Raw genomic sequence first — 26,810 nt, 5'->3', positions numbered from 1 at the left:
TGGATCACCAAAGACCAATATCATCTATGTACAAATGGAGTCCCAAGCTCTCTTAGTTCAATTTAACCAGAGGTGACGTGAAGAGGGCCGTTGCCGTCGTCAATAGGGCAGCCGTCACTGTCGGACTCAAACTCAACGACACAGCTGGAGTCCTGACCGATCGAGATGCCGATGAAGGTGGTATCGGTCTCACCCTTGCCAGTTCCGAGGCTGTTGCCATCGGCGTCCTTGACCTCGCAAGTGTCAGGGTGGCCAGCGAAGTCGGCCTTGCACTTGAAGGTGCGTGGGCTGGACCAGCAGTCACCCTCGATGGTGAACTCGCGGCCGTCGCCGGTGTTGTAGCAGGGGGAGTGGTCGTCGGGGGTGCCGTCGTTGTAGATGGCATCGCCGTTGTCGTTGATGATGGCGAAACCGGCGTAGTGGCCGTTGGTGTTGCCGCCAGCAGGGCCGGAAATGGTAGAGAAGTCACCGGCAGAGAAGACGACCTTGAGATGCTCGGCGGAGACTGTGGCAGTGGTTGCAGCCAGGAGGAAGAGGACGGTGTTGCGGATAGCAGCCATGTTGAGTATGTGTGTTTGTGTTTGTTTGTGTTATTGGATTGGATATTTGATGCTGCTGTCGAGGACTCTTTTATACCGCTGTCCTGAACGGTGACGAACGCCACCAGTCCGCCCCAATCCTGCTGAAGACCTGCCAGGGACCAAGGATCGCGCTAAGGAACAGCCGGGGCGATTCCAACTTTCAGCTGGTATATCACTCCACTTTTCAAGGCACGTTGTGCCACGATCGACGGTTACCCGGACGTTTGTGGCCATCACAACGAGCGGGAAATGTGGCACGCTGATCCTCACTGACGAGCACCAGGCACCTTGGAGACCGATATGATGCTGAACTTGTCAGGCAGATTCTCCGAAACTTCCAGAGTCTGCCCCGTCTGACTCGACGTTGATTAAAGCGCAGATCAGCGGGAAATGTCCCCATGCATGTGCTGTTTATCGCCTTACCCCCCGGGGCCCCGAGTATGAACGGTAAGTACTGTAGAAGTATGAGGACCAACATTACTTCCCCGTGATCACCAGCTGCCCCTGTGAATGTACCAATTGCAGGATTTACGCGTGAAAGCATGGCGCTCGAGGCGAAGCTTGGGGTCTCAGCCAAGACGCCTTAGAGTTGATTGAAATCGCCCCAGACGATCACTTTGGGGGCCATTCGCGGACGGCGTCAAGTAACGTGGGAGATGTAAGCTCATGATCATATTCCTCTGCCTGATTGTACCTACTGCGTGTCTGTGCCGTCGGTCTTTCCGTGGTCCGTCATTGTGTGTTGGTGGAGATCGCAGTCTTCTGCTCGGTCAAGTTCCGTCTGACGCTGCGATAAGCTCCAGAACAGTCGGTGAGATCGTCGGCCTGCTGTGAAGATTGGTTACACATGTTTATCCCGGTGGTTCGGTTATGCCCGTTTGTACAATAATTCCTCAGGGCCCAAACGTGGTTTGGAGGTTAAACAATTCCCTGTCTGCCACATTTCTTATACAATATGGACTAGGTACTCTTTGCATTCCTTCCGTTCGCATAGGCCAGCTACAAATAGCCTTTTCAATTGGCTTAATTGGTTCTCGGGCTGTGAGAAATAGCTGGAGTGCCAGTCAATTTCAATATACATGGTTATTAAGGCTCCATATAGCGGCCATGACGGCAGGTCCGAGGCAATCTCACGCCTTTGACCCCAGCGCGAAGGACTGGACAGTGGGCGCGAATGAAATATGCTTTTGACATTTAATACCGAGTATAAAGAATGCAGCCAGGTATGTGGGGATTTCGATACGGCACAGCCCTGGAGCTGGGTGCATAATCCCGAGCTGCACGGTAAATCCGACTCCCTGTCCAACCCCAGGATCACTGTACAGCCCTGGTTCTCTTGGCTCGTAAGCGGGAGTTGAGAACTGGGAATTCGCTTCGTATTGCACGATTATTATTTGACTTCCTGACTACGCAAAGATCTTTTCCAAGACGACAACTACCCAATATGAAGTGACTTCTTCAAACCGCAGCAGCCCTCGGCCTAGGCGAATCCACTATACACCTGTCTATGTCAAGCACTGACTGTTCAAGACAAGCACGGCAGATATCGTTAACCATATCTTGGAGCCCATGGTGAAGCAAGACCAATACTCTTTGCCCCTCGCACCCATCTACCAGGAGACTGAGAACTCGCACCCAGCAGCACCGAGCATGATGACTCTGGCGCACGTTCACCAGGACAGGAGCACCGACCCTACTCGCCATGACACCTCCGCCGGATCAGCATACTTCTCCCTGCCAATCAGCGAAGGCAGCGACCTGGCTCAATCGGTTCTCTGGGCTTGGATCAAGGTGGCCAACAGACAGATCACAGAGCTAGAGCTATAATGGCACGCTCCAGGGCCAGCAGGTTATCCTGTACCTCAGTAGGCCGGGTATGGTATCTTCCTGGACAGGTTGACGAGTTACTATTGATTTCGTCGTTCTTATTCGGCATCTACTTTCGATCTCTGTTCTCGTCCGAGATACCTCGCCATTTCAATATAGCATGAATGCTTTAAATGGAACTTGCATGATGGATATACTAACTCCAAACAACGGGACAAATTGATAACGACAACATACACACAACCCTTAAAAAGGAGCCAACATCCACATCTAAGAAAAGACCAGGCCTTTTCGAATATCTCCAAACGACGCAAAGTACTTGTCCGAGAAGTATCCAGTCCGCGACACCCACGGTCTCTCCCCAGACGCCTTGGGCAGCTCCTTCTGCGCACGCTTGACATAGTTAGACTGGAGATCCAAGGGCGGACGAGTATCCAGCCTAGTCTGGCTCTCTAGAGTCGGAGTGATAGTCGAATGAGAGTTGCTCTGCATGTGCTTCAATATCCTGCATCCAAGGGTCATCGCAATATCGGCCCCAAGCGTCCACGACGCATTCGCAAACCCAAGCACCGTCATCGCATTCGGCAGATCCTGCAGCATGAGCGCATTCCACATATACTTCTCGGACGGGTCAAACTTCTCGTCCTGGATGTATATCGGGATTCCGCCGAAGAATTTCATCCGCAGGCCTGTTGCTGTGACGATAACGTCTGCGTTGAGTGTTTTGCCACTCGTCAGCTGGATTCCGGTTTCGGTGACGCTTTCAATGACGCCCGTCTCGACGTGTGCTTTGGTGGAGCGGAGTGCGTTGAAGAAGTCTCCGTCTGGACAGGCGCAGAGTCTCTGTTGCCAGGGATTGTAGCGAGGAGTGAAATGCGGTTCCAGCCCGATATGAGGGGGAAGTTGTCGCTTGATACCCTTCTGGAGCAACCCTCTCGCGGCGTGTGGGAAGCTGGTACAGAACTGGTAGAAGAGTTGCGGGACGGTCAGATACCACAGTCGACGGAAGTGATACAGCACTGAGCGTGGCAGGAGTCTGCTCCAGATGGTGTTGGGGCTCCGGTTGGGGATGGAGGCGAGGTAGGTAGGGCTGCGCTGCAGCATTGTTACGGACTCTGCGTCCTCTGCCAGTGAGGGCACCAGGGTCACGGCCGTTGCACCGCTTCCAATGATCACTATTTTCTTTCCTGCGGCATCGAACTTTTCAGGCCAGAATTGCGGGTGGATTACTTCCCCTTTGAAGCTCTGAAGGCCCGGGATTGCGGCGTCTAGAGGGTCGTGGTAGTCGTAGTAGCCGGTGGCGAATATGACCATCCTGCTGCTGAGGTCCTGCGATTCTCCTCCGTTATCCACTTCCACATTCCATCCCTGTCCGCCCCATTTGGCGGCCTTTACGCGGTGGTTGAGGCGGATATGCTGCCTGAGACCATGCGCGGCAACCGCATCGTCCAGATACTTCAAGATGTCGCCCCCTTCCGCAATGGGGTTTGGCTGGTTCCATGGGAACCACTGGAAGCCAAAGGTATACAGATCGGAGTCTGATCGGATGCCAGGGTAGCGGAACAGGTCCCATGTACCCCCGATGTTGTCGCGTGCCTCCAGGACAGCGAAGCGGTAGTCAGGGAATTGTTCTTGCAGACGATAGGCGGCATTTATTCCTGATATACCTGCCCCGATAATGAGCACGTCGAATGATGACATTTTGAATTTGAATTGTAAGTAAGATGGGATGATTGTGGATGTACTGGCAGGAAGATTGCTGCTATATATACCCACAAACAGAACGCCACCTGATGATATGATCAACACCCCCCCTTACATTGTCATAACCGACTTTCAAAAAAAAGACCGAGGCACGTATCCAGCATTTGGTGTTTCTAATGGTGTGGCCTGTTGAGTTCCCAAAGCGGAAAAAACCCTCCGCCACTGACCCCAGGGGTCCACACTCCACAACCACAGGCACATACTGGGTCAGTCTTGGCTTATCATGAACAAAAGATGCCGAGGGATTGTGATGCGGAGTATGATTCTGGGTATAAAGGGGAAACCAGCTGCCCTTGCTGCAATCCCCAGATATCATATCATTGTTTCTTCACACCATGTCGGCCAACCAACTACTACAACTTTCCCTGGAAAAGGCACAAGCTGTCTTTTCGCAGCTGCCTCCTGGTGTACAGGGATTCCTCGCAAATCCGCTTACACGCAAGGCAATTCTACTCGTGACGGCGTTTAAGCTATTGAAAGGCGTGAACGGCTACCTGTCCAAGCAGGTCCAGAATAACTGGGTGCGGGCGCGTCCATGGAACCCACAGAACGAGTTGGCTATTCTCACAGGAGGAAGTAGTGGGATTGGCAAGCAGATTATGCATGACTTGACCAAGCTGAATGTCAAGATCGTTATCTATGATATCCAGGAACCTACATTTCCCTTGCGTGAGTATCCACTACCTACACAAATCGTTAACTGGACAAAAGCTAACCATCGCAGCACCCAATGTCTTCTTCTACAAAGTGGACCTCACGTCCTCCGCTGCAATCAAAGAGGTAGCGACACAAACACGCAAAGACCACGGCCACCCCACAATCCTAATCAACAACGCCGGCGTTGGCTTCGGCGGATCAATCCTGGAGGAACCGGAAGAGAAGATCCGCTTGACGCTGGAAGTCAACACGCTCGCCCATTTCTGGACCGTCAAGGAGTTCCTCCCCAGTATGATCCAGAATGACCACGGGCACGTCGTGTCCGTCGCCAGTATGGCTAGCTTCGCGGGCCTAGGCGAGATGGCGGACTACGCAGCCTCCAAGGCCGCGGCGCTTGCATTCCACGAGAGTCTGAGCCAGGAGATTAGGCACTGGTATAAGTCGAAGCGGGTGCGCGCGAGGTAAGCAACATCAACCGCCCCTTACCTACAGCGAACGACGCAGGCTAACTAGTGCAGTATCATCCACCCACTCTGGGTTCAAACGCCCCTGATCGAAGAGCTCGTCGAGTACCGCGCGCAGTTCAAGCAGCCGATCATGACGCCCGAGAAGGTCTCCCAGGCAGTCGTCAAACAACTCGTCAGCCAGAACTCGGGGCAGGTTGTTGTCCCGTCTACGCACGGGGCGGCGTCGTTGCTGCGGGGGTTTCCCAACTGGATCCAGGAACGCTTGCGAGATCACTCCTCGGGGGCGTTCCTTCGGTTGCGACAGATGGAGCAGGAGCTGGGAGGTGTGGATGGAAAGCGGGGGGCGATGACCTGAGTGATGTATTTTTCGCAAGAGGCGTCGAATGCGGATAAGTCTAGGCTGTAAATAGCAAAAACCCTCCGCCAGTGGGTCTTCTATCAGTTGCTGATTTGCTGTCGGTTATTTAAAGCTGGTGATACTGTGGGGCTGCCGAGGCAAGTTATTTTTGAACAATATCCTAATTCAGTATGCACTCTGTAGCAACTACATTCTGTATTCGCTATGCTCATGATTCTTGCCTGAATTAAGCAAACCGTGCCTTGCTTTCCGCCACCCACTCCTCCAAAGATTGAGAAGGCATGCCCGTGTATAGCTGCACGTTCTGGACGCCCTCCTCATAGTGAGCACGGCCCCCCGCCTCATTCGCCGCCCCAGACTTCTTCACCAGATACTCAGCCAGCGGCTTGGGAATGCCTGTCTGAACGTACTCATCCAGAGCCTCCTGCTCGCTCAGAGCCCCGATTTTCACCGTCTTGCCGAGAACCTTGCCAATAGCCAGAATGGCCTCTGCTTGCCCTAGGACTTGAGGGCCATAGAGGTACACCTTGCGCTGCCCGTTACGAGGCCCATTCACCAGGATCTTTCCACCGACAGCACCCATGTCGCCAGGGGTGATGCAATCGAACTTGAAGTCCGGCGCGTACAGGTCCACAGCGCCATCATTGATCCCCTTCTTGAACCGCAGCAGGTTGGTCGCAAACCCACCAGGCCGCAGGGCGACATATTTTCAGCCCCGAATATCTCATCTAGGCCAATCTCCACCTGTGCATGGATGAAAGGGATCAGATCACTGGGCTCGACATCCCGCGGGTCCCCGGCGATGGTATAACTGGAAAGGAAAACAACAAACTCCACGCCGGCGTCCTTGAGTGCAGTCAGGGTTCCGCGCATATTGTCCGTGGTGTGTGCGCGGTAGAAGAATGCACGCCTCGCGCCGGATTCCTTGATAGCAGCAGCGACGGAGTCGGGATCGGCCAGGTCTGCTTGGACTCTCTTGTACTTGCCGGCCTTTTCCTGCTCTGCGGTGAGGCCGGGGACGGGTTTCTGGGTGTCGCGCATGGCGAGGAAGACTGTGGCGCCATTTTCCTGGGCAGTCTGGGCCACGACTGAGGCGACACTGCCGGTTGGGCCGAAGACAATCACAGACATGGCGTGGATAGGAAGTTGCAGGTATCGGAGGTGTATGAAGGTGGAAAGGAAGACGTAGACGACCAACGCGAGGGGCGGGATTTTAAAGTAGGCCAATTTCGGACAGGACGAAATTTGCGTCCGAATTGCTGAGTTGAAATACATAATTTATTTAAATTATCATCAATGCTCAACCCTTGGTGGGCGGACTTAGACGCTGTTAGACCCTGCCTTAACTCCGGCCTCCGCCATACACTCTTCTCACTTGTGCAATACGGATTAGTCATTTTTGCACTAGTTATGCATATAATACTGCACGTAATGTGCCTGCCTCAATAGCCACCTTCCTAGTCGGGAAATCCAGCTGTATGGAGCAGCAGTGTTGCTCCATTTCCTCGATGGCCGTCATTCTCTTTCTTCAACCATTCTCAACCTTTACTTCAACAGCTTTACTATACCATAATCAACACTCTCTTCATTATCCCGTCTAGACAATTCCTATTCAACAACCATGCGCCTGCTCCGTCGACCGGAGCTCCCATTCCGCGCAGATGACCCTTCGTATATGGATGACTGGATCGTCGGTGAGAGAATTCAGGCCACACGCGAACTCGAAAGGTGGTACGCCAACGGCGGCGAACTCTACCCCCGCAGGATCCTCGAGGCCGTAGTGGACGAGCAAGGTCGGAAACTTGCAGACGGAGACGAGTTCAATATTGAGGCCATCGATGGAAAGACCTACCAATACTATGTGCGCACGTCGGCTATCAAATGTGACGCAAACGGGACCGAGACGGTTTAGTAGGTTGTTTCCAGCCCGCCATGAAGAGAACGTCACTGACACCCAGGAAGCTTTCGTCCCTTCATCGACTACGTGTCGTTGAATCAGCTGCTATGGGATGCCGACCATGCCATGAGCCCGGCGGCATGGAGGCCCTTCCACGCGCATTGCAGCGTCAGGCTTGCGAACTACATCGAACAAGAGGACGAACCGGGTGAGGAGGGGTCGCATTCGTCTCAGCCATCTGAGCCATCTGATTCGGTTGAACCGACATTGCATACTGGTGAGCGCATTTTGCAGGATTTAGATGTAGATTTGTCTGGCGCGAGCGACTGGCCAATATGGAACAGGATCGATGCCGTTCTATCCAGTTTGCACGTCGCTTGGAAAATCAAGACGATCTTTGCCATTGGGTGCGGAAGTCTGGAGGGATCTGAGGGAGATATTGTGCGGTACAATCGATGCGTCGTTCAACATGTGCTTCCATACTATCTTGCTGTATGCCTGGAGCAGAAGGAGCTAGGATCCCCGAACGTCGAAATCTCCTTTCAGGACTCGACGTACACGAAGTATGATAAATGGGCTCTTGGCCAACTCTCCGCAGATGTCCCCTTCGATCCAGCAGCCTATCTGGATATGGATTCACAATCTCTCGTCTTCTCTTCTGGCGCGACTTGCTGCGTCAAGTCTATTATTGTAGAGAACGCCTTACCGGCCATCTTGATCCTGGATCGTATCCGCAACGATGACTCTGCCTCTCAACTGTAGGTCTATACCCAATCCGCGTTATTCCCAGTTAACACGGCCACAGAGCAGATCCATACACTCCCCGCGTCAAGTGGATTCTCGAACACTTCTACCAATGCCTTCCGCTCCCACAGTTACACAGCCATCAATGGGTGCCCATGGCCATGTACGTTAGAAATGTGTTTATCCCCCGGCGTCACCTACCCATCCCATCAGGGTCAAAGCAGTGTAATGGGGATTAATGGGCATGCCATCACTTAACAGATTTCATTCCTTTCTTTCAGTATTGGTTGCTCAGGTAGAATAGCTCGTTATCCATAGCCATCTTGTAGTACTTATATATACCAACAATGATCCTTGTTCAATGCTCACATCCTGCCTTTGCTTCTACTTTCGATCAACATTATCTCTGTATTATTACTTTCAGATCTGGTGCTGAACAAGGCCTCGTGCTCCTTTGAAACCTCACCACGACGGCCGTCCCTCCCGGTCTAGAGGCCTCATCTCATACTCAACAACAACCTGATCAGTGCGCTGAATCCGGCCATTCGCGTGGCTATGTTGCGCCTCGTCTGCGCCAAGTATACTCTCCTGACTCCCCTCCCGTGCAGTACCAATATTCGTCTCAAACAGATCCGCATCCTTTTGCGAGCTAAACAGCGATTTCTTCGTATGCCGGTCCACTGATGACGATGGCAATTGGTTCGCGCTGCTCTTGTAGGACCGCTGCTTCGAGCTCCAGGAGCGTTTCCCCCGGGCCATCTCATATAGCGGGCCTAGCGTGGGGATGCATGAGGCCATTATTATCATGTTGGATTCGATGCTGAGTACATAATATTAGCATGGATATCTTCATATCCGAACAATGAGGGTAGACTTGCCTAGTCCAGATTACGAGGTCGGCGGTGGCATCTACCGCGCGGTCAGTTAAGAACGAAACAATGAGAAGGGATATGTGGGTAGACATACAAGTCGAGTCTGATGTATTATATAGACTGGGGAGCTGGAAGCATTTAACGATTGCCATTGCGCATGCACTATACTTGGTCAGCGATTACTGGACGGTCGCCTGACAGGCTTTACTGACACGGCGCCCATCCCTAGCGCAGCACATAAGGCCAACTTCTTCTGTAATGTTATTTGAAGGCGCGTGAGGACGAGGGTAGGGTATATGGCGAGGTACAGGTCGACGAAACCGGATATCGCTGTCCCGATGATTAGGAAGTGTGGTATGGAATAGAGCATAGGGTTGGTTAGCTTACCCCCCGTGAATATAGCATAACCAACCAAAATATCATTCGAGCGACAGGTAGCAGCACCCGAAGACACCAGCTCAATCTTCCACAGCGCCTCGGGTGGATCGCACATTGTAAACAGAACAACGATACAGATCGTCGACGAAACAAAGACGAGCGCCGTGAGGAACCAGAGCCAGACCCGGTGGAACTTGCTAGGATTCATGATCCGGTTCAACAGCGCCGCGATCGCGAGTTTCGGCGTCGTGAACGACATGATCCCCAGTGCGAAATCGGCGTAGTTGATGAGTAGCACTTTGACTAGCAGGTCCATGCCGCCTTCTTGCATGATGATGGCTGTGTGTTTTCCGTATCCGAGGCCGACGTTTACGGTTGTTACGACGGTGTATCCTGTGAGCATGATCTGTATAGTCAGTCGATGCTCTTTGCAGATATTCTGGGTGAGCAGAAGTTGGAATAAGTTTCTTCTCACCATGGCTACCGCGATAATGTAGTCGTCCAGGCCGATATTCTTCAGCCATCGTATCCGGATATACAACCGCGCAGAGACCAGCAGAACGCTAACAAGGTAAAAAGCCCAGAATACCCCTAGGATGCGGGGCCCCTTGGTCTGGCTAGCATATTCTGGCGTGATGCTCTCCATGCTGCAAGAATCTGGAGGGATCAACTTCCCTGCCTTCGATATCTCACAGCCCCTCGTTGGCGTACATATATAGAGTATTGTCAGTCGACAGTACAATGACTTGCAAGAGATGGGGCGAACGGCAGAAGTGGAACGGCAAAAGACTACATTTTCAAGGAGCTGAAGTGAAATCAACATGATAACCGCACATCTATTGCACCACTAGCCCGGGCCAGGCCAGAAGCACCCAATGCGAAACGACCTGCTGGATACTTCGGCTGCGGACGGCTGTCAATCCAGACAATCACTTGAGCATGTGGCAAGGATAATGCCCAATGGAATGCATGCATGCGCGCCAGCGTGAGCCGTTATTCCTTAGCATGATTTAGCACCTGGACCGAGCTGCTGCAATTGACGGGGCTAGTGTCGCTGATGGAGACCTTTCCAGGCCCTAAGGATGCCGCCCCCAGTTTGATATGCGTGTTAGGGCACGTTGCGACGCTCCGTCCAGCAGTGTGGGTCGGTTGGAGAGATATGCCGCTTTCTGTCGCAGACAATTCCTGTTCTGTATGTGACACTATATCCTTAGCTTTCCATAGAGCCGGAATTCCTGCGTCTGGCGTGATTATATCCCCGTCAGGGGAAGTCCAGGAGAGGCATTCCTTTCTGTAATTCCTTTTGTCTCAACACGAACACCCACAGCCGGGATAGCCTCAGTTCTCAAGTCAACAGTCCAAGAGTAAGCTACTATGAAGCACGCAGAGGGCACTTCCAACGGCGATGCCAATGGCTCTGGAGTCACGGCAGCCAACGCCAAAGTCACACTCGAGGACCTCGCTGTGTCTCCAAATCTGCCAGGCCAGGTGCCCGCATTGCTGGACGAGATATCTTCTTCCGGGGGGCAGTATCTCGCAGCAAATACAGAGGCGAGGTTAAGCCTGCTCGAATCAGCCAGGTCGCTGGTATATGCTTTAGAGACGCCTCGAGAGGCAATTATTCGTCACTGCTGGTCAGACGTGCGACTCCTCTCTTAGTCTGCGCGTGCTTTTACATCCAATGTCTAATCGTATGACAGTCTACCAAGTATGCAGCTCTGGAGACGGCTGTCGGCCTGAATCTTTTCGCTGCCCTAGGAACAGATGATACATCCAGGTCGGTCGCAGAGCTCGCACAGGCAACGGGCTCAGACCCTGCATTATTAAGTACATATCGCATACGTTCCTTAAGGAGTGATAACATCTAACGCAAGTTGTTATACAGGCCGCCTGATGAAGCACCTGGCTGCCGTGGGTGTGATAACCGAGACCGGCCACGATGAGTATCGCGCAACAGGATTCTCGAAGGTGCTCACTGGGGAGAAGTACAGTGATGCCTTTCCACTCATGTACGTATTTGCGTATGGAACCATCTACTCTTGCCTGACTATGTAGGACATCACGCTTTACCCTCGGTATCCTGGCCCTACCCGCCTTCCTCGAGAAGACCAACCATCGCAACCCAACCAACGCCACAGACACAGCATTCCAGCTCGGATACAAAACCGACATGGGCTTCTTCAGCCATCTCCAGCAGGAGCCTATCACGGCTAGACGCTTCAACAACCACATGGGTGTTTATGCGCAGGGCCGGGCGCGCTGGACGGACCCGGGCTTCTACCCAGTGCAGGAACAGCTGGTCGAGGGTACGACTCTGGGAGAAGAGGATGTACTGCTTGTCGATGTGGGCGGCAGCTTCGGACATGACTTGCTGGACTTCCGTCGCAAGTGGCCGAGTGTTCCTGGACGACTTGTGCTGCAGGACCTTCCGGAGGTTGTCTCGTCGGTGAAGGACCTGCATCCCTCGATTGACGTTACTGCGCACGATTTCTTCACGGAGCAGCCAGTTAAAGGTATGTCCCTGCCTGGTGATAGCAGTCTTCGGTAGTATATTAATCAAGTTCTCTGGTTAGGTGCCCGCGCATACTACATGCACTCCGTCCTCCACGACTGGCCTGACAATCTCGGGCGTAAGATCCTGGCTAACCTTGTTGCCGCAATGAAGCCAGGATACAGCAAGCTGCTGGTCAATGAGAATGTGATCCCGGACACAGGTGCGTACTGGGAGACGACCAGCCTTGATATAATCATGATGCAGATCGGATCAGGCGAGCGGACGGAGCGTCAATGGCGAGCCCTGCTGGAGTCGGCCGGGCTGAAGATTGTTCATATCTGGACTGCGCAGCGCGGAGTTGAGTCTTTGATTGAGTGTGAGTTGGCTTGATGTGGTGAACTTTGTATTAGCGATAGGTAGAGAGAGCCCTGGAACCTCCGAATATCTCTAATACACCGGGACTTCTGTCACATCCTCTCGTCTCCCACTACACGCAAAGCATAGCCTGTGACCCTCGCAATCACAGCGGGTTTTTAGAGCACCCGCCCAGTCATCTCGACTAAGATTCGGCGGGTTATAGCGCACCTGGATCCCCTCCGGTGCCAGCTCGCGGCCCAGCGCATCCATGCGGTCCCAGGGATAAATGCACATATTACAATGTTCGACGCTGCGGAAAGTAGGGCGAGGGCAGAATTCAATCTTGATTTCTCGCAACGGGCAGTTATGTTCTACCGCCATCTGCCCAAAGACACGAAGCCAGTTTTGCTCGGCGACTCCAAAGCTGTCCAACTCTTTGCGGCCCAGTTTGTCGTCAAAGACCAGGTCGAAGTGGAGGAAGCGCAGCCTGGGGGCAAGCAGGAGTGCGATATTCTGACTATTCACCACAGCGATCTCGCCTGTCCCAAACATGGTGCAATGTGTCAAGCGTAGTTCTTCCAACCGCTCAAACGGCCGCATATCAAACCCCAACAAGCCCGGGCAGTCGATGGTGGAAATGTCGATGGAGCGTAGGGTTGTGCTGTGGATGGCAAGTATGGACTGCAGCGTGGCGAGGCTCCAGGGGCCTGTGTGAAATGGAATATAGCAGTAGTCGTGGTAGGTAGTGTCTAAGCGGAAATGCTCCAATGATGGTGTCCATCTCATCAGCTCCTCAAGGAGTGGAGGCTTTACGAAGAAGTTGTGCAGCCTCAAGGTCGTCAACGAGGCTGTTCCTGGTTCCAGCTATAGCAGGTTAGATATACAAGGCTGTCCTAACTATTCTGCCTATATAACTTACTCTGGGTCTTTTCTTCCCCCCGTCGTCATCGCAAGACGAGAGTCCATCCAGCTCGAGTGTCCGCAGTTTAGAGCAGTGCATCTCATTGAGGGCACCAAACAGTCGAGTGACGTCTATACCACTGGCAGGCGTCGCCCTCAGAGACAGCTCCTCGAGGTGCTTAAAGTTACTCATCCCTTGTAGACAAACCCTCCACGCGTCCGCCGAATCATCCCAAGACGAACTGAAACTGAACGACCTTGTCTCCCTCAGCCATACCGTCAGATCATTCGCAACATAACCAAGCGGGTCTGGGGGATGGGTACATCCATCATAGTACACGGCCAGGCTCCGACATAGTCGCCACAGGCCAGGATTCCTTCGGCAGCTGCGGTGCAGGAACTTCGGCGAAGGGACCATAGCCTCGATATCCACTGCGCGTGTGTCCCCCGTGACAAGATGCGCGTATAGATACGGCATGGCAATGCGGTTTAGCCGCCGACAGACGAGACAGAGCGAGGCTGGCGTGCGAGAACGCTCTACCCAATATTTTCGGCGGTTTTCCCAGTAGTCCGAAAGCTCATCATCGTACGTCGTCTCGTTGTCAATGCGGCATGCTTCTTGGACGATGTTGTCTAAGAGCTCTTCAGGAAGTCGTAGGATAGATGCGCGGTTGCAATTGACGTCCATCTCGGCTGCTGGTTGCAGAGTAGCACGTTGACTTTGAATTCGCAGGGACTGGAAAAGACAGATTGAACTTGGGGGCCAAGCTGGTTATATTTCGAGGCTTAAAGCGGTGATCGCCTGTGGATCCTGCTGCCTGGCTGGGGCCTATTTACAAGTTTACACTTTACAGCCCATCAGGGCCACTCTGCGGGGATCACGTTGCTGATATGCATGGCGATTGATTCCACGTCTTATAATGGTCTTTGGCTATTTTATACTGCAGTGAAGTTGGCCACGTCGACCCATGTAGTCGAGCATAGATTAGGCCTCGATAGTTGGTCCTCGAAGTCAGCAACAATTCCCTCTCAATTCAATATAAACCATCAGCTCACAATTATTTGATAGTCCTAGCCATATATCTGGATATTCTAGAATGCACCGCCCCAGCTGATCTACTTGCTACTCCATAGTGTGGCCATGAACCGTCCCAAATATACAAGCCTAGTGGGCCGTCCCCAGCAATGTAAGCCATATACCAAGTTCCATACCCTGAGTACGATTATATCTATCAAAATCAATTATATCTAACACAAAATACTGCACACGTGAAAGAGCATCGGCTTATACTGGCCGTACGGTATTGCTGCCTGGCTGCCTGATCATCAGGTGACCCGGCGGTGTCATTATTCTTCCATTCTCGTTCTTCACTCTCAATCTTCCTTCGTCTACATCCTTATTCCATCTCCTGCTTTGTCTGCCTGTGTCAGCTGGTAGAACCATCATCACAGCATGACGGGAGTCCACATTGAACGGACCCGGCCTCACAAACGAAAGCGAACTGTCATTTCCTGTACCGAGTGCCATCGGCGTAAGCAGAAAGTTCGCACCCCTGCAGCACCAGATCGGAGCTCAATTGACCTCTTCGCAGTGCGATCGCCAGGATCCCTGCTGTAACTGCATCAAGCGAGGAAAACAGGTATTCACATTCTATCATCTGCAAGGAGTTTCGTCTGACTGAGCCCAGGATCTTTGCCGCTATGATGCTGAACCGACGCGTTACGAGACCACTCCAGGTAATCTGAGCGCCAGTGAGCGCTCGGAGTTCAGTTTCAGTGAAAAGTCGCCCGAAAGGCGTCTCTCGACGCTCCCCAACTCACCATGGACGAGCGAACTTCAAGACAAGATCAGTGATTTCGGGTATTCTAACCAAGGCAGTCACAATTCATTCAGCTTGCTACGAACTTCAGAGCTATACTCAGGCCAGCAAAACCCGTCCGATATCGCCAGTGCCAAAGATCAGCCCCTCTACGAACAGGGTGTTGACCGGAGGTACAGGGAATTGGTCCGCCTGTTGCCCTCGCAGCCCTGCGTCGATATTCTAGTGGGAACCTTTTTCTCCGATGTCAACTGGCAGTATGATATGCTGCACGAGGGGCTGTTCCATGAGCAGTTGAATCAATGGAGGAACGTCTCCTACTCTGACCTCCAGGCCGGCTTGGCGGTGTTACCGGCAGCGACTCTGGTGGTTCCGGCGCTTTTGTTTCAAGTCCTCGCGCAGGCGCTCCTCTTCCACCCACCCCATGACCAGAGAATCCACCACCTGGTCCCCATGGCCGGCATGACCTTTCAGGACCTCGCGGCTGAATACAGCGACGCGGGGGCCGATATCCTGGAGCTTCTAGGGAAGAGAAATCTCACAATCGCTACTGTACAAGCTGGTCTACTACGAGCGGCATGTTTAAAAAGTCGCGGTCAGGTTGTTGAAGCATGGCATGCTCTCGGGGCAACAATCCGTGATGCACAGGAGATTGGTCTTCATACCGGGCAGGCCTTGTACGGAGATTCTTCGATTCCACCAGGAGAAGGTAGGATAGCACTCAGCGCAATTGGCCACAAGATTTGGGTGGTCCTGCATATCTGGGACGTTCATATGGCTGTCGTGCTCAGTCGACCTATCGCCACTGAGTTGCAGATAGATCGCTTCGCTCGTACGATAGCAGATGATGAGACGCGACGCTACCTGTTCGCACATTGGCAGACTGAGACGGAACCTCCGCGACCATTCGACGTCATCCTGGCCGGTTATAATGTGGCATATCGATATTTTCAGGACATTCGTCAACTTGAACAAAACGGTGCTCGTTGGCAGGACTACACGACTGTTGACCGAATTCACGCCGCAATCATGAAGAATCTGAAAAGTTTACCTTCCTGGTGTCGGCTTGTCGACCCAAGCACAAAGTTTGATTCAATACCTGGGTGCCAATGGTTACCTATGGCCCGAGAGGGGCTGTCCTCGCTCATCCACCTCGTTCTCCTCACTCTTCACCGACCATTCATATTTTCTGTTGAAGCCAGCAGGACGGAGGCGCTCAAGGCTGGAATCGCGATCCTTCAGGGTCAGGACCGACTCTTCCAAAACATCGACCCTTACCAATGCAGAGTGTTTAACCCGGTCTATGCTTCCTTTGATGCGATCGTCCTGATCTCTGCTATCTGTATTGCTTTTCCGGATCATATCCAGGAGTCCCGGACAGAGTGTATCGGGGTTGTGCAACGCGGAGTTGATCGTCTCGGTGCCATCGGACAGTCAAATGACATGGCTAAATCAGCACACGGCGTTGTATCGAGCTTATACCGCCGGATGAAACATCGACTCGGCATTTCCAACACTGCTGAGAACACTGGATATTTTGTCAGCGACTCGGACTTGATATCATCCGACAACGATCCAACCCTATTGAATGATCCCACGCCAGAGCCTTCATTCGATACTATTCCGCCCCCTCGCCCGACCTACGATTTGTTTTATGACCATCTATCCAGTGCACCGATGCCTTATGTGGACCCTCAACCCACCTTACCTTTGAACACGTCCAATATGAACGGCATGCCAACTTGGAACTTTGAGGGCATATTCCCGGAAGATAGTTTCTGGAGTGTTATGAACGAACTGAATGAATGAAATATATATAGCTGATTATACTCTATTTGACGTTGGCAAACCAAGCCGCAATGTCTCCCACATTACGGTCGACCGCGTCAGGCTGGTCATAGTGCTGAAAGTGCGAAACCTCATTGTTCCAGATCAACTTCTTCTCCGTCGTGGGAATGGACTCGTAGTGGCGCTTCGCAGCGTCCGCATTCATACAGTTGTCACCGTGGATCAACAGCGCCGGCTTCTGCAGCTTAGCGACACCAGGGACAGTGGTATAGTCAAAGTGGTCCAGGTCGCTCATCACCGCATATCGGTTCTCGAACCCCTTCAGTGTCCAGGGGCCATACCAGGACCAGACAACTGGACCGGGCAGACCTGCTAATGCGCCAGTGTCAGGGTCAGCGGCCTTGGGGTCGACAAGCGGCTGATAAACGACTTCTCCGGTCTTGTCGTACAGCTCCCGGGCTTGCTTGGCTCGCTCAATGCGCGCTTTAAGCAGCGCTTCACCCTGTTCGGGAGTTGGCATCTTCATAGCTCCGATATCAGCACCTGGCTCCCAAGCAACGCATCCAGCGCAGATCATATAGATGTCAGTCTCGTGGTCGCGATAGTACCCGGAGACCGAAGCGACGCCGGAAACGCGGCCATCGTACGAAGCGACATCCAGAGACTCAGGACCGCCCTGGCAAATGCCAACGAGGAAGAGACGGGATTTGTCGACGTCACCGCGCGAGCAGAGGTAGTCGAGCCCGGCAACCATGTCCTCGTTCTTCATTTTCGGGTTCTCCAGGCGTCGCGGCTGGCCGGTGCTCTCGCCGACGGTGCGGGGGTCAAAGATCAAGGCCGCGTACCCTTCATCTGCAAGGCGAGTCGCATATTGCAAGGGAGCTTGTTCTTTCACAAACGAGTACGGACCCGTGACGACAATTCCGGGCGGGTTGGTGACGTTGGTAGGACGGAAAAGGACACCGGCAACGGTCTCTCCGTGAGACGGATACTGGACCTTTTCGGTGGTATATTGACCATGGGCGGGCATTTTGTGATAGATAGAGGGTAGAATTATTTATTTAACAGTTGGAAGGGTAGGCAGTTATATTCAACAGCCGCCTGCAAGCGACCCAGTTTATACCTCCCTACATATTCGGCGTTTAGACTAACAATGCCCATCCCCGATGGTTCGTAAGTTCGTGGTGTAACAACCCTACCGCGTAGGGAAGCTATGACGCACTCAGTGGTAAATACAGTAGCGACGACTACTATGATCGCCGCGTTCGCCTCGTACTCTGGACAGTGGTCTTTGGTATCGCCGAAAGTGGGCGTGCCTTAACGCCGATGGGCCAATCAGGAACACCGATCTGTTCGGGCTGGCTGTTACGTAATCCATGCAGTGTTTGTTTCGACGTTAAATAGTGTGAGCACAATACAGGACTGTAAAGCGGCAGATACTAAGATTGGAATATACTAAGTAGAAATAAGAGTCCTCTGTGGCTACTGGTTACTGGTGTTTCTGTTAAGTGGAGGTCATTTTACTTCGGGCGTGGTACGGAGTTCAACGACTGCGTCGTCCGTTATATATATTTAGTACGAGTTGTATAATTAAGACAATCGTACAATGATACTTTATATTAAACAGCAGAGAACGGTAAATAGGGAAGGATGACTTGGCAATAGTTAATCTCAGGTAATTATAATGACGGTCAAGTGTTCTGAAGAGATTTTGTCGATGACAGGAGTGCCTGTAGCCCTAAGTACAACCGGGTAGTAGCTGAGCCGAAAGACGTCCAAGATACTTGGCATATATCCAAGTGATATAGGTAAAGAGTTATGTTAATGTATAGATATTAGAGAATTGGTAAAGTTTGAATAATTTTATTATGATTCAAGGAGAACGAATGATTGATATTCCCTTGAACTCTAGCCAAAAATATACAAATTATGTTTAAACACTGATCATATGTAACATGTATGATAAAACATCGCAATACAGATAAGGATTGTATAGATGAAGCAGTTCACTTCACCTTCCGAATTCGGTTCAGAAAGATCATGTCCCGCGGGATTTGTCAAGAGTCGGGCGGGATTTATTCGAGGGTTGGGTTATACATCTCGAGTGCTTGAAAGGGCAGGCAGTCCTGCTATGTCTGTTAGAGTTAGGGCTTGGATCGGAGTATCCGAGGAGGGAAGCATACCATTGAGGAAGCTGCCAAAGCCGCCACTCCAGGGCACTTAAGCCTTAGTAGGCCAGCTCCAGCTGGTCGAGAACGCGGTCGAGAAAGTGGTGGGCGTGCCCTCAACGCCTTCACAGCCGCAGGCCTCACCCTCACCACCAGCACCAGCTCCAGCCTCGCCGCCAGCTCCAGCACCAGCATCACCGCCAGCTCCAGCACCAGCCTCGCCGCCAGCTCCAGCACCGGCGTCACCACCAGCTCCAGCGTCACCACCAGCACCAGCTCCAGCATCACCGCCAGCACCAGCACCAGCCTCGCCGCCAGCCTCGCCGCCAGCTCCGGCATCACCACCAGCACCAGCTCCAGCATCACCGCCAGCTCCAGCACCAGCCTCGCCGCCAGCTCCAGCACCGGCGTCACCACCAGCTCCAGCGTCACCACCAGCACCAGCTCCAGCATCACCGCCAGCACCAGCACCAGCCTCGCCGCCAGCTCCGGCATCACCACCAGCACCAGCACCAGCATCACCACCAGCGCCGGCATCGCCAGAGTCGTCGGAGTCGCCAGAGTCACCACCAGTAGTAGGGGACACACCAGTCTCGCCAGAGCCACCAGCACCGGAATCACCGCCGGCGCCAGCATCACCACCAGCTTCACCAGATCCACCAGCTCCAGCATCGCCACCGGCACCTACAGAGCCTCCACCACCAGCGGAGCCTCCAACACCAGCGGAGCCACCAGCAGATCCAGATCCACCAGCACCGGCTTCACCACCAGCACCGCCAGAGCCGCCAACGCCTGCAGAGCCACCAGCAGATCCGGAACCACCGACACCAGCACCACCGGAGCCTCCAATACCTGCAGAACCACCGGCTTCACCAGAACCACCAGCACCGGCTTCACCACCAGCGCCGCCAGAGCCACCGATACCAGCGGAACCACCAGCGGAACCAGATCCTCCAATACCAGCACCACCGGAGCCTCCGATGCCTGCAGAGCCGCCAGCTTCACCAGATCCACCGGCGCCACCAGAGCCTCCAGCACCGCCAGAGCCACCGATACCAGCAGAGCCACCGGCAGATCCAGATCCTCCAGCACCGGCCTCACCACCTGCTTCACCCTCACCACCGGCTTCACCTTCGGCGCCACCTTCACCACCGGCAGAGCCACCGGCACCAGCAGATCCAGATCCACCGACACCAGCACCGCCAGATCCTCCAAGGCCAAGACCACCGCCGAGATGGCCACCGCCACCAATACTACCACCAAGGCCACCACCGAGGTGGCCACCGCCGCCAATGCCGGCACCTCCACCAAGATGTCCGCCGAGGCCAGCTTCACCACCGATACCAGCGCCACCATGGCCACCAGCACCAGCACCGGCACCAGCACCAGCTGAGCCACCAAGACCAGCATGACCACCAATGCCTGCCTGACCACCAATGCCGGCACTACCGCCAGCGCCAGCGCCAGCACCAGCATCGCCGCCTGCATGGCCACCTAGACCAGCAGAGCCACCGAGTTCAGCAGAGCCACCGAGGCCGGCAGAGCCTCCCACGCCAGCGCCAGCGCCAGCACCGGCCCCGGCACCAGCACCTGCGTGGCCACCTAGACCAGCAGAGCCACCGAGTCCAGCGTGGCCGCCAACACCAGCAGAGCCTCCCACGCCAGCACCGGCACCGGCACCGGCATCAGCGCCTGCGTGGCCACCTAGACTAGCAGAGCCACCGAGTTCAGCAGAGCCGCCGACACCGGCATCAGCGCCGCCGCCGCCGCCGATAAAGGTGCGGGGTTTGTGGAAGGACTCGAGGGCCTTGATTGAGCCGGCCTCGAGGCGGGCGAGCTCGTCATCGCGCTTGCTGGTGGGGGCGCTGAGCGCGCAGGCGAAGAGAGTGAGTGCGACTCCGACTCTCATGTTGATTGATTAAGTAACGAGAGAATATAACGATTGGAAAGGAGGATAAGAAGGAAGAGAAGAAGAGAATAGAAGAGAACAGAAGTTAAGAAGAAAGAAGGAGTTGCCGGAGAGAAGGGAAGTTGAGGTGTGCTGGATTGCAGAAGATGGAGCGAGATGAACGAAGTTTATATAGACTGGCAGGTCAACGGCTACAGACAGGAATAGGGACGTCTGTCTAGCTCTGTCTGTGTCGTGATGCTCAGCAAACTTCATGTAGCGTGTTTTACCTCCACCATGGATGCTGTGGGGATGCACGGAACCTGAGACAGCTCTATACCAGCACCAGTATAGTCCACAACATACCAGACGGAGGATAGCTCGATCGCTTGGCATCGATTTGCGACTAAGTTCAGTCTCATCTGGACTAAACAGACATAGCCTTTCCTAACAAAGTATGGCGTGTTTTAGTGGGAAACGGCCAAGACGGAATGGTGCGACAAAGGGCCAGGAACGGAAGCCCTGAAGGAGCCATGATCGCCGGCGGACCTCGCTTTCACAGAGCAATAGTTTGCCCAAATATGGGTCGGTTCCTGAATAAGTTCGAACCATGATTCAGGTCCCCGAGTCCAGGCTTCTGTCTGATGGATTGACCAGGTCACAACTTGTCTCAACGTGTAACCAAATGTATCACTTGGGAGCTGTCCAGGGAACTCTAAATTAATTCACTGACTGGACAAAGACATTCTTAAGGATAACTCCCATTCACCCTTGTAGTATAGCAAAAAGGCGAGATGTTGGTAGTATAACCAAACAATCCCAGTTAGGGCCAAAGTCCCCGTCCCACCCCCAGTCAGACGAGAATCGCCCACCTCGATCACAGTCCCACCTGAAACAAGCCTATTTTTGGGGCGTTGGAGCTATCAAGGCCGACATCTACACGGAACCCCCCACAAAAATTCGATTCTCCCCTGGTGGTTTCAGATCGCCGCCAAATATAGACTGGCGCGGCACCGGATGGTTCGGGCAGGCGAGTTCCTGCATTAGGGGGCTGCAGTCTGCACCGTACGTCTAGAGTAGACGGTCATGCTTCCAGTTACGTTTATGGATCCATCGATCCATATTCGATGTATCCATGGTCCATGGATGGTTTGTTTTAAAATAACGCTATAGCCCTCGCTAATATTTTGCCACGGCGAGTCAGTTTCATTGCGACATCGGGTTCTTCTTTCTAAACATGCAATGGGCACCAGAGATTGAGTGAGTACGTTGAGTACCGAGTATCAACCGAAACATTAATCCCTGTCTAGCCAGCTTGGGGCTTTCCTTCGGGCTGCACACGTCTGCAGGTCTCAGTGCGAGTTACTGGGTTGGGAATCTACAGCCCAGCCCTTCCCGTCCGTCCGTACATGCGCAGAACATGGCGTAAAGAGTCAACGCGGGAGACCGCGGCTGGTAAACAGTCGGTGAGGTATACAGCCGGGAAAAAGCGCGGTAAACGACCCCAGCCGGAGTATCAAGCGCGGCACAGCCAGGTCCCCGAGGCTGTCTCAGCAGGAAGACAGGAATAGCAGCGGGTGTCCCGGCTATTCCGGCACAGAGGTCAGGGTGCGACGCAAAGGCCGTTTCTATTCAAGGAGGCGGGATATACTTCTAATCTGAATCAGTGCTTTGGCACCTTGGAACTCGGAGGAAGTCAACCGAAGGGTGAATGGGGTGCCCCCCACCCAGTGTGCACGATGGTGGACTGAGTTTCGACGTGAACTGATGGCATGAGTCCGGACGGAGGCTACTCCATGGTGCGCTTCTTAGTGTGCTTCTAATGCTCGAGCACTTGCCAGTTGCGGTATTTGACCGAATTATGCTATATGTCGTATGTCTGTCTGCGTAGGAGGCATAGTACCCCTTGTCAGATTAGAGAACAAGCCCGTCCAGTCATCCGCATCAAAGTCCATATTACCACCGTTGTCAATCAACTCAGACCAGATATCCTCTAGGTCTCTGTCCTCCTGGAGGGGTGTTCTATCTGATGCCCCTGATGGGTCGATGAACGACGATGATGCATGCATGGGCTCCTCCACCACCACAGGCGGGGCGAGAGTCTGGGAATCCAATGCATCAACCCCAGAGACTAATCCCGAATTAGTAGACAGCGGCTTTCCGTTTCTGATGTAGTTGCCCCGGAGGACGCCCATCATGGCGTCGATTCCCTCTTTCACTAGGGCCGACGATTGCTGGGCCTTGCTGAGCATCCGGCAAGCGTCGAGGACTTCTTCCTTGCGCTTGTCGGCGAGAATGTCGTCGCCGTTGTAGCATACATCCAGCAGCAGCATGACGGCCGCCATGAAGACGTGGTGCATAATGGACCAGATCACCGAGCTCGACGGCGAGAACCGCGGCTCCTCCTCGTCCATGAGGCGCTTGATCTCGAGCACCTTGCGAGCCGCGCTGAGGCCGGCCATGTACGAATAGGAATAAGTCGGATCGCGCGCCCCACGGATGAAGAAGGGTCGGTGCAGACGGCACAGACGGGAGTACCAGGCCTGCTGCAGGATGCATCCCTGCCAGGCTATAGTGGGGCGCTCCTTGTGGAGAGCTGCATAGCGGCGGCGGGAACTTGGGTCGAGGCGAAGGAAATCGGGGGACTGGGCCTGGGTCTCCTGGATCTTGCGATCGAGATCGAGGATCTTGGAGTACTCGACTTCTTTCCCGGTGAGTTGCTCGGCCGAGATGGTGTCGACGATGGATCGGCATGTCTCGGCGAGCTTGAGGCGCTCCAGGAAGAAGGACATGGCCGTGGGTGTTGTGCTGGGTTGTGATATGGCGCTGTTGGTCATTTCCATGTCGTCGATGTTGCCAGGCTTGTCGGTGTACATGAAGGCTGGGTTGACCAGATATGTCCACTCCTGAGGCCCGCTCAGGAAGCTCAGACACCTGAAACATTAGTAGAGAGCAAAGAGGAGAGTATACAGAGTCCATACCAGTCAAATGACGCGATATCCCACCATAACCGCCGTTTCGTCTCCAACATTATTGTGCTTTCCTTCCTCCCCTCTCGAGACTGCGGCGTATCAAGTCGATGCAGCAGCATGCTCTTCGCCTGATCGATGATCGACCCGATGGTGAAGAAGCCACTGACAGCTGTGCAGCAGTGGATGTGGGAGATGTTGTGAAAGATGATCATCGTCGCCTGGAGACCCTCGACTGTTGGATACGAGCTGTAGTCTGCCTGGGTCAGAGCAGCCCCAGTCAGGAACGAGAACCGCTGGCTGCACATTGCTGCGTGGCGCGACGACTGTATCGAGCACTGCAGGAAGAGCGAAGACCCAGTAATGGCAAAGACAAGCGCAAGGTAGCTCCGATTCACGGGTTTCCTGCGCTCCACGCAGCGATAGACCTCGTTGATCTGGCCCTCGAGGACATGGGGGATGATGATGTGGTACAAGTAGCTGATATAGCGACAGAAGTAGCTGAACAGAGCCAGCGAGTCCGACTCGGCCGGGAGGAACTGGATCAGGTCGACTGTGGCTGGATTCTGGTTCGGCGTCCAGGACTGCGAGGTGATGGAGAGCAAAACACGCGCAGCACCGCTGACTTCGTCGTATCCCAGTCGCTTCTCGTGGAGTTCGGCCCTGAGCTGCGGTGACACTGCTGCTGGCACCCGGTCGCCCATGTGAATCTGCTCCAGCCAGTCTGCGGTCACCAGCGACTCCTTGCTGCCGACGAGCCCCGGACCTGGAGGGGCCAAGCCAGGACTATCCTGCTGGGGACTCTCTGGCTGCGACCAGGCCGGACGTGCTGGTTTGGCGGCATTCTGGGTGTGGACAGGGGAGTTGCTGGGAAAAGAACACTGCAGACAACGTGTGCGACAGCTGCTGCAGGGTTGCTGCCGGTCGCATTTCAGTTTCTTCTTCCGACAGAACTCGCAAGACACCGGATCCTGCCTGGGATGGCGTCTGGCAGGCACCGGATTCTCCGGGGCGCCTTTTCGCTTCATGGTTGATGTGAAGAGAAAGAAAAGTTGGTGATGGCGGAATTTAAAGACGGCCGGACTCTCCGCGGACTCTCCGGACTCGGACTCAGTAAACAACACTATAAAATGGTAGTCGCCCAACTGATAACGTTATAATAAGAAAAAAAGAAAACAAAAGACACCGCTTATTATTCAGAATGTCTACTGATTCCGACCAGCCTCCCAAGGAGTATACGTAAGTCACCTTCCATATATTATTATATTTACTGACGAGAAAGGGCTCGAGCATGGTCTGTCATTCTCGGTGCCTCTATGGCTGTTTTCTGCTCCGTCGGATTTATCAACTCGTATGGCGTCTTCCAGGAATACTATCTGCAGCACCAACTCGCCAATGAGTCCGGGTCGACCGTGGCATGGCTGGGCGGCGTCAGTATCTTCTTCATCTTCTTCGGCTCGGCCATTTCTGGACCAGTGATGGATATCTCAGGGCCTAGAGTACGTATGAACACCTGGAGTTAAGATTGGACACTAATGAGCAGATCATGCTATGCGTTGGATCAGTAGGGAGCGTGTTCTCGATCATGATGGCGTCGCTGTGCCACAAGTTCTACCAGTTCCTCCTCGCCCAGGCTGTCTCGATGGGCGTGTTCATGTCGCTTCTCGTCGCCCCGTCGGTGGCCATTGTCGGACAGTATATCAAAGTCAAACGCGGTGCTGCAATGGGCATCGTCATCGCCGGCTCCTCACTCGGGGGCGTCGTCTGGCCCATCGTGATTAGCGAGCTGCTGAAGAATGAGAGCGTAGGATTTGGATGGACCATGCGTATCGTCGGCTTCATCATGATCCCTTTGCTCGCTGTTGCGTGTATCTGCTGCCGGCCTCCTCTTGACCAAGTCCGACCTCAGACATCCGACAAAGAATCAGCACCCCAGGCTACGGATGCAAAGAAGCGCAAACCGGACTTTTCTATCCTGAAAAAAAGCGAGATGCGCCTCCTCTGTCTAGCGTTCTTCATCATCTACTTCGGCATGTTCGCGCCGTTCTTCTTCATCACCTCATATGCCTCCGCGATGGGCTTCTCCAGCGACCTGGCTTTCTACAGTGTATCAATCCTCAACGGGGCGTCAATGTTTGGCCGAATCCTGCCAGGAATTGTGGCAGATAAATACGGCCGGTTCAACTTCTGCACGCTCTTTACTTTCCTCTCAGGTGTTATTGCCCTCTGCTGGACGAAAGCCACATCTGTCGCGGGCTTGGTTGTCTTCGCTGCTGCGTATGGCTTTACTTCTGGAGTAAGCTCTCATTCATAAATGCTGTAACTGTGATAACCGTGGTATGCTAACAAACAAGGCCATCCTTTCTCTCCAGCAAGTATGTGCTGTCCAAATTGCGACGCCGCAAACACTCGGTCTTGCAGTCGGGACGATATTCGCCGCGTCTTCATTCTCGTATGTTTGTCCTGATAAAGCATACGCAATACTGACATCCACAGGGCAATGGCGAGCACGCCCATCAGCGGGGAGCTGTCAGAGAAATACGGCTACCTCTCGCTGTCTATTTACTCTGGCGTGAGCTTGATTGTTGGCAGTGTATTCCTGCTTATGGCTCGGCTGGTGCAGAGCAGGAAGGTTCTTGTTGCTGTGTAGATGCACAATGTCCTTTCTATAACCAGGATTTATACCGGCTTGTTCTCACGTGCAAAAAGTAATAGAACCATGACTAGAGTAGATTTATATAATACATCTCCGCTTTCATTGATGTTGCTGGTGAGTCTGCACTGACTGCTCTTCAAACCAACAAAGAATGCGCTAGACTGATGCAGTTAAGATTGACTGATTAGCAAACAATTTTACACTTGACTAAAAAGGGCACCCTTA

The 26,810-nt window shown here is 53.5% G+C and overlaps 14 protein-coding genes across 14 annotated transcripts; 6 read left to right on the top strand and 8 right to left on the bottom strand.

Moving 5' to 3' along the window:
* Window positions 1-62: 62 nt before the first annotated feature.
* Window positions 63-560, bottom strand: APUU_20726S (uncharacterized protein; the record flags this gene model as incomplete). Its single annotated transcript, XM_041699400.1, has 1 exon — window positions 63-560. The coding sequence occupies one exon, from the start codon at window positions 558-560 to the stop codon at window positions 63-65; it is 498 nt and encodes a 165-aa protein (XP_041552488.1).
* A 1,590-nt stretch (window positions 561-2,150) lies between these two features.
* On the top strand, window positions 2,151-2,408 carry APUU_20725A (uncharacterized protein; the record flags this gene model as incomplete). Its single annotated transcript, XM_041699399.1, has 1 exon — window positions 2,151-2,408. One exon carries the CDS (start codon window positions 2,151-2,153, stop codon window positions 2,406-2,408), a length of 258 nt encoding a protein of 85 aa, XP_041552487.1.
* Window positions 2,409-2,678: 270 nt separating this feature from the next.
* APUU_20724S (flavin-containing monooxygenase) lies at window positions 2,679-4,109 on the bottom strand (the record flags this gene model as incomplete). The annotated part of the gene is made up of 1 exon (XM_041699398.1): window positions 2,679-4,109. The coding sequence occupies one exon, from the start codon at window positions 4,107-4,109 to the stop codon at window positions 2,679-2,681; it is 1,431 nt and encodes a 476-aa protein (XP_041552486.1).
* Window positions 4,110-4,507: 398 nt separating this feature from the next.
* Window positions 4,508-5,651, top strand: APUU_20723A (uncharacterized protein; the record flags this gene model as incomplete). Its single annotated transcript, XM_041699396.1, has 3 exons — window positions 4,508-4,841; window positions 4,897-5,290; window positions 5,348-5,651. 3 exons carry the CDS (start codon window positions 4,508-4,510, stop codon window positions 5,649-5,651), a joined length of 1,032 nt encoding a protein of 343 aa, XP_041552485.1.
* Window positions 5,652-5,880: 229 nt separating this feature from the next.
* Window positions 5,881-6,929, bottom strand: APUU_20722S (uncharacterized protein; the record flags this gene model as incomplete). Its single annotated transcript, XM_041699395.1, has 2 exons — window positions 5,881-6,309; window positions 6,399-6,929. 2 exons carry the CDS (start codon window positions 6,927-6,929, stop codon window positions 5,881-5,883), a joined length of 960 nt encoding a protein of 319 aa, XP_041552484.1.
* Window positions 6,930-7,275: 346 nt separating this feature from the next.
* Window positions 7,276-8,313, top strand: APUU_20721A (uncharacterized protein; the record flags this gene model as incomplete). The annotated part of the gene is made up of 2 exons (XM_041699394.1): window positions 7,276-7,565; window positions 7,617-8,313. The coding sequence occupies 2 exons, from the start codon at window positions 7,276-7,278 to the stop codon at window positions 8,311-8,313; spliced, it is 987 nt and encodes a 328-aa protein (XP_041552483.1).
* A 444-nt stretch (window positions 8,314-8,757) lies between these two features.
* On the bottom strand, window positions 8,758-10,191 carry APUU_20720S (uncharacterized protein; the record flags this gene model as incomplete). Its single annotated transcript, XM_041699393.1, has 4 exons — window positions 8,758-9,115; window positions 9,380-9,497; window positions 9,555-9,951; window positions 10,021-10,191. The coding sequence occupies 4 exons, from the start codon at window positions 10,189-10,191 to the stop codon at window positions 8,758-8,760; spliced, it is 1,044 nt and encodes a 347-aa protein (XP_041552482.1).
* A 728-nt stretch (window positions 10,192-10,919) lies between these two features.
* Window positions 10,920-12,429, top strand: APUU_20719A (uncharacterized protein; the record flags this gene model as incomplete). Its single annotated transcript, XM_041699392.1, has 5 exons — window positions 10,920-11,186; window positions 11,246-11,372; window positions 11,431-11,554; window positions 11,601-12,058; window positions 12,119-12,429. 5 exons carry the CDS (start codon window positions 10,920-10,922, stop codon window positions 12,427-12,429), a joined length of 1,287 nt encoding a protein of 428 aa, XP_041552481.1.
* Window positions 12,430-12,486: 57 nt separating this feature from the next.
* APUU_20718S (uncharacterized protein) lies at window positions 12,487-13,984 on the bottom strand (the record flags this gene model as incomplete). The annotated part of the gene is made up of 2 exons (XM_041699391.1): window positions 12,487-13,260; window positions 13,316-13,984. 2 exons carry the CDS (start codon window positions 13,982-13,984, stop codon window positions 12,487-12,489), a joined length of 1,443 nt encoding a protein of 480 aa, XP_041552480.1.
* A 765-nt stretch (window positions 13,985-14,749) lies between these two features.
* On the top strand, window positions 14,750-16,925 carry APUU_20716A (uncharacterized protein; the record flags this gene model as incomplete). The annotated part of the gene is made up of 3 exons (XM_041699390.1): window positions 14,750-14,839; window positions 14,889-14,936; window positions 14,985-16,925. 3 exons carry the CDS (start codon window positions 14,750-14,752, stop codon window positions 16,923-16,925), a joined length of 2,079 nt encoding a protein of 692 aa, XP_041552479.1.
* Window positions 16,926-16,947: 22 nt separating this feature from the next.
* On the bottom strand, window positions 16,948-17,934 carry APUU_20717S (alpha/beta hydrolase; the record flags this gene model as incomplete). The annotated part of the gene is made up of 1 exon (XM_041699389.1): window positions 16,948-17,934. One exon carries the CDS (start codon window positions 17,932-17,934, stop codon window positions 16,948-16,950), a length of 987 nt encoding a protein of 328 aa, XP_041552478.1.
* A 1,190-nt stretch (window positions 17,935-19,124) lies between these two features.
* Window positions 19,125-20,981, bottom strand: APUU_20715S (uncharacterized protein; the record flags this gene model as incomplete). Its single annotated transcript, XM_041699388.1, has 1 exon — window positions 19,125-20,981. The coding sequence occupies one exon, from the start codon at window positions 20,979-20,981 to the stop codon at window positions 19,125-19,127; it is 1,857 nt and encodes a 618-aa protein (XP_041552477.1).
* A 1,838-nt stretch (window positions 20,982-22,819) lies between these two features.
* Window positions 22,820-24,957, bottom strand: APUU_20714S (uncharacterized protein; the record flags this gene model as incomplete). The annotated part of the gene is made up of 2 exons (XM_041699387.1): window positions 22,820-23,894; window positions 23,942-24,957. 2 exons carry the CDS (start codon window positions 24,955-24,957, stop codon window positions 22,820-22,822), a joined length of 2,091 nt encoding a protein of 696 aa, XP_041552476.1.
* A 173-nt stretch (window positions 24,958-25,130) lies between these two features.
* Window positions 25,131-26,579, top strand: APUU_20713A (MCT family MFS transporter; the record flags this gene model as incomplete). The annotated part of the gene is made up of 5 exons (XM_041699385.1): window positions 25,131-25,168; window positions 25,212-25,428; window positions 25,473-26,225; window positions 26,284-26,381; window positions 26,426-26,579. 5 exons carry the CDS (start codon window positions 25,131-25,133, stop codon window positions 26,577-26,579), a joined length of 1,260 nt encoding a protein of 419 aa, XP_041552475.1.
* Window positions 26,580-26,810: the final 231 nt, after the last annotated feature.

This window comes from Aspergillus puulaauensis, chromosome 2 (genome assembly GCF_016861865.1).
Source record: "Aspergillus puulaauensis MK2 DNA, chromosome 2, nearly complete sequence".
In the NCBI taxonomy this organism is placed as follows: Eukaryota; Fungi; Ascomycota; class Eurotiomycetes; order Eurotiales; family Aspergillaceae; genus Aspergillus; species Aspergillus puulaauensis.
Note: the sequence above shows the minus strand (reverse complement) of the source record. Positions and strands in the feature narration are given on the sequence as shown.